At 34.1% G+C, this 5,148-nt stretch overlaps 1 protein-coding gene across 2 annotated transcripts; it reads left to right on the top strand.

Annotated features, from left to right (window-relative positions):
• The first annotated feature begins 3,057 nt into the window (after positions 1-3,057).
• LOC105318867 (uncharacterized) lies at positions 3,058-4,815 on the top strand. 2 transcript variants are annotated; one of them, XM_011416165.4, is made up of 2 exons: positions 3,058-3,206; positions 3,835-4,815. In XM_011416165.4, exon 2 carries the CDS (start codon positions 3,869-3,871, stop codon positions 4,472-4,474), a length of 606 nt encoding a protein of 201 aa, XP_011414467.2. In that variant the 5' UTR covers positions 3,058-3,206; positions 3,835-3,868; the 3' UTR covers positions 4,475-4,815. The 2 variants fall into 2 exon arrangements, with proteins under 2 accessions (XP_011414467.2, XP_011414468.2); XM_011416166.4 differs by lacking the exon at positions 3,058-3,206 and adding an exon at positions 3,290-3,731.
• The last annotated feature ends 333 nt before the right edge of the window (positions 4,816-5,148 follow it).

Raw genomic sequence — 5,148 nt, 5'->3', positions numbered from 1 at the left:
ATTTAGCCCGTCACCTGTTTTTTTTATGACAAAACTTACAGCACAGATAAGAAATGAATTTGCGCAGTTTTGTTGAAATCCCAAGACTAACTATAATCAAGCACTTGGCTATGAAGGATATATCACAAAGTCTAAATTTATAGTCGCTGACGGCTTGTGCAGCCTCTACCGTCTCTTGATAAATTAGCAGACAGCATGTACCATAATTACCATACTCAGGCAAGGGTCCATGTCTTGATGATGTCACTACTGAATATTCTTACCAAGTTCTATTTAATCATAACTAAAGACTTTTTAAAAGGTGTTGCATGTATGAGCGTGATAACGTCGGGCGAAGGTTTCTGTCTTGTACTTTTAGGAGAATTTGTTATACGCATTTGAAGAATCATTCCAATGCCAGTATCAATGGCGTCGGAAGAAAATTTAAAGGGGGGGGGGGGCTTGACTCATAAGAAATCTTGTAAAACCAAAAATGGAGGATTTGGGTTATGGTTTAATATGTCTAACTGCCAAAAAAAAAGGGGGGGGGGGTTGGGGCTTAGCCCCCCCGGTTACAACGCCAAGGAGTATCAAATTGTAAATTGATTTACGTGCCAATATTTTTAAATCATTGACATTCAAAAAATAGATAAGGTAATAAATAATAAAACTGGCGTATATTTGAAAGGTTCAAATTTAAGTTGACTGATGTATGATGGATTATAATTCTTCCTGAAACTTGCAAGAATCGTCGATTTTAAATGTTATCAGCTACTTTTGAACATATTCATGTATTAGGTTAAAAAATAGAGCACTTTATATTGAACCTTTGAACTATTTTCAAAACCTTTGTGTTTTATTTGCAGTCTATTTGAGTACCTTGATGTAGATCTTATACACCCAGATAAATTATTCTTCTGCTCCGAAACCCACACTTTAAACAGAAATTGAATGGAAACTTATTTATAGCCGTTATTTTGAATTAAAGTTCAACAGATCTCATGCCAATTTTCAAAAATAGCTCATCGGAACAATATAATGTTTGCTCTGGTGTAAAATCCAAAGGATCAAACATCTTTGCAAACAAAGCTCTCGCATTTCGGTCGCTTCTTTTCGGCCGGCACCATTGCTATGCATACATTTTTCTATAGATATGAACGCCTTTTTGGCACAAATTTTGTTTGAACGATACATAATAAACTTTACAGTAAAAAACCCTCTGTTTTGTTCATTTTTTCTATTAAATGCTTGCAGCTAGAATAATGATATAAAACCTTTGCAGCATAGTGATACACCTGCCTAAAGTATATATGTGATCTATATTTTTTCTATTTAACAAGTAAACATGGATTTTTATGAAGTTGTGAACAACAATGGACATTGCACCCCCACAAGGAGAAAAATTCCACTTCTGAGAAAAAGAAAACACTTTGATGAAAAAATAAATTCTCGCTGTGCATCAGTACGAGGTATTTTGGCCGAGACGTTGGAGAGGGGGTGCAGTGAATGCTTGTCCAATAAATAATTACTTATTTTTGATCGTCGCACCTGTGTCAGTGTTTATAAATTTATATTACGTAAACAACAAATGCAGGAGAAGTGCGTAATATACAAATGTATGACAGTATGTACATCTTGTCTTCATCGTGACCGACGTACCTCATCCCAGCATTATAGTTAATCTATATGAGTGTGTGGGGGTGGGGGTGGGGGTGGGGGTAGTTAGATTTGACTTTATTATAAAATTGAGGCAGACCTTTCGTTGTCTTTACAATTTCAATTTTATTGTTTTTTTATTTTCATTGCCAAAAAAAAAAAAAGAAAAAAAAAGTTGATTAAAACATACACATGGTAAACCACAACATAATATTTATGAATAAACACAACTAAACGATTATATTAAAATAATATTAGAATAATCTATCAAATTCTTATCACAAATGCACGCACTGATAACCTTTTTATTAATTTGAAAATATACATGTAGGGAAAACGGTTATCAAGTTTATCAGATAGTAAAATAATGTTACTAAAGACTTCATGCTTACAATAATGTAATTTTTGTATATCTTATGAATTTACTGGATGGTACACAATATGCCTAAAAATAAATTTGAAGAAGCCCAGTAAACTTGTTATTTATCTCATATTGCTATATACGCTGTCCCAACCGGTAATTTCAATAAAAATCAATGGGACACCTCATTGGAAAAAGTACATCATTATTCTGATTAATGTGACAGAAATAATGGGTTTAAACACACGAGAAAGATGTTTATTCGCTATAAGGTGCCCTTGACCCAAGATGTCTAGGTTATGTTTGCGTTTGAAAGACCCCCGATAAGAGAGAAATATTGATAATCCAGTCAGTCAAGGCCGGCTATTATTATATTTAACCGTCAACCCAGTAAATGTGATCTATTTGAAAAGTTGCCAAAATGGGGAAAGTCCAATATGTTCTCTTGGAGATTTTCTCATATTTAATCAGGCAAAGTGCTATCAATATTATCTAATTCACCGAACATACCCAAACGCAATAATAATTATCTTTCTAAATGCAAATAAGTTACCTAAACCGAATAATTTAAGTAAACCGAAAACCAAATTTCATAATATGATATAAAAAAAATATGGTTTTGACAGAAAAGTTTATGTTTTAATATTAATTAATATTTAAGTGGTTATTCTGTAAATATATATACATGTGGGTATATTCAACTAGATCAGATACATAATTGTGTATCACTATAAAATCTTACTCTTAACTCTTAAAATTTTAGTAAGATATATAAATATATTAATTATGTATAAAAAGTTGAAAATGAAAATGAAGAATTTCGAAATTTTAAAAATATTTCATTTTTTCCAAAATGATATAAAATGCAGTATAGATATACAGCGACATGAAAAATAGATCTGGCCTGTTCGCTTTATTTCAAATTGATAGTATAGATATTTCTTTTCTTTTTTTTAAATATCTGACGAAATCCGTGACGAGATCCCAACACTCTGTCATTTATCCGCAATCCAAGTTCTCGTCCAATCTGGACGGCGAATGTAGTCATTTACCTGTACGGGACCTGCCCCTTACCTATATGTAAACACAAAAATGCCGCTACACATTAGCTGTGTGACCATATTTAACCGACAACCTGTGCCAACAAGACCGACATCAAAATAGGCCTAATTAAAGTTCTTCAAATATCAAATTGCTTAATACACAAAAGGTATGATTTTGTCATTTTATAATTTCTAATTATTAATAATTTACTCCCAAAGTGTTAATTTTTTTATAATCTGTAAAATATTGTTTTTTAAAACGTTTTAACTATGGTTTAATGTAAGGAAAAAAATATTTGTCGCGTCACATAAAACACTTCGGAAAATCAATTATCCAACCACACCACTGGTTTGTGGTCAATCGACGCGGTTTAATAAAAAAGGCCCTATTCACTTAAACGGTAATTAATTTAAATATTTAAATCATCAATGGCCACCGGCTCAGTGGGTGCATCATTCTGAATGTAGTAATAATTGTGGCTTTGTACTCTAGAAATCTCGGTTGGTGTTTGTATGGAGTTAATGACTTCTGTTAAGCTTCGTTTACTTTCCCTTGTTTTCGATGATCGTCATGCTTCGGATTTTCTGGCGGCCATTATTAATTAAGTAGACACGATTCGCGAGCCGAGGCGTCATAGATAAATAAACCATCAAACACCCATCTTACTCAGTCTGCGGCGACCTTACAGAATGTAAGCATTAGGCAGTTCAGGGAATAACTGTGTATTCAATTAATCTTATTCTATATTACTCATGTTTTGATCACGTACCGTAACGTTTCTTTTGTTTTTCCAGATTTACTAGTATATATACCAGACTCTGAATCGAGATGCTGCTTAACCAAGAGGTCAGCAAATTCATAGAAAAAGAAATCCCCTGGATCAGTTCCCTACCAATGGTGACATCATTGATAAACGGACGACACGTCATCATTGACTACATGACGCAACCTCAAATCACAGAGACCTATTGCATGATACAGGAGGCGGCTCAAAACGGGGACGGGTACGGGATCGACGAATTCGACTCCGAGAAGGACTTCCGCCGGGAAATTGAAGGAAGTGACTGTTACGCCGTGATTTGTAAGGAAAGCGGAGAGCTATTGGCTGGGTTCATTTTGGCGGTCAGCAAGTTCTATAGAGGAGTGAGTGGAGTAGTAGACCCGTTTATTATAGTCAAACGTTCAGAACGAAATCAAAAACTTGGTGAGTTTTGCATGAGGAAGGCCATCGAGTTTTCCAAGAAACTTGGATACATGGGAATGTACGTGGACACTTTCTCCAACAATGTCGCCGTTCAGAGAATCCTTGAAAAAATTGGCGATTTCCAGAAAGTTGGATTCCTGCCAATGGGTGGTAAATTACATGATGGACAATTAATAGGCTCTGTGATTTACTACCGGGATCTACAAACAAACCCTTCAGACGACACGTGATTGCGTTTTTAATGTTCATTTTTCCCATGGACGGCCTAATATCCAATTAGGTCAAAATGAGTTGCCTGGAAAGAACTATAAAGCTGGATTTCACCGGTTTTTACATCTTACTTGCAAACGGCTTGCCAAGCGAAGAAGGAATTTAATTAGTCAATTCTGTCTGCAGTGGCCAATGCACCAAGAAGAATGGTCTCTCATGCACATTCCAACGAGAACTTTTAACATTCCAGATGGTTTATATTGTAGATATCACGAAGAATTTGATTCAAAACAAATGGTATCTATATGCACAATGTACAATTATTCTCTATTAATGTCTGAATAAAATTATTATAAAAAGAGTACTTCTTTCTTTTGTTTAAATTTAATTCTTAATGCGTCAAGTAAGATGATGTGAACACACGATTTCATAATTAAAAAAAAATATCTTTAAGAGATGAGAATTAATTGTGAATTCCATTTATTATGATTTTGCAAAGTTGAGCGCATTAATTTGATGAACGGAGAGAAAAATGTATTTCCAAGTTTATCAAGGACTCGGTTTTAATGTTTTAACTTATCAATCAATCTTCACTTGTACTTCTTTGTATATTGATTTCTTGGTAATCAATCTCTCAGACTGGGTGACAAAAACGTAAAAATTCCATTGATAATGAATAGCCATTCTGATTCCT

The sequence above is a fragment of the Magallana gigas genome, chromosome 5 (genome assembly GCF_963853765.1).
Source record: "Magallana gigas chromosome 5, xbMagGiga1.1, whole genome shotgun sequence".
Taxonomy (NCBI): Eukaryota; Metazoa; Mollusca; class Bivalvia; order Ostreida; family Ostreidae; genus Magallana; species Magallana gigas.
This window is presented reverse-complemented; position numbering and strand designations above follow the sequence as displayed.

Coding starts and splice junctions, on each gene's coding strand:
- LOC105318867 (XM_011416165.4), top strand. CDS start 3,869: ATGCTGCTTAACCAAGAGGTCAGCAAATTCATAGAAAAAGAAATCCCC.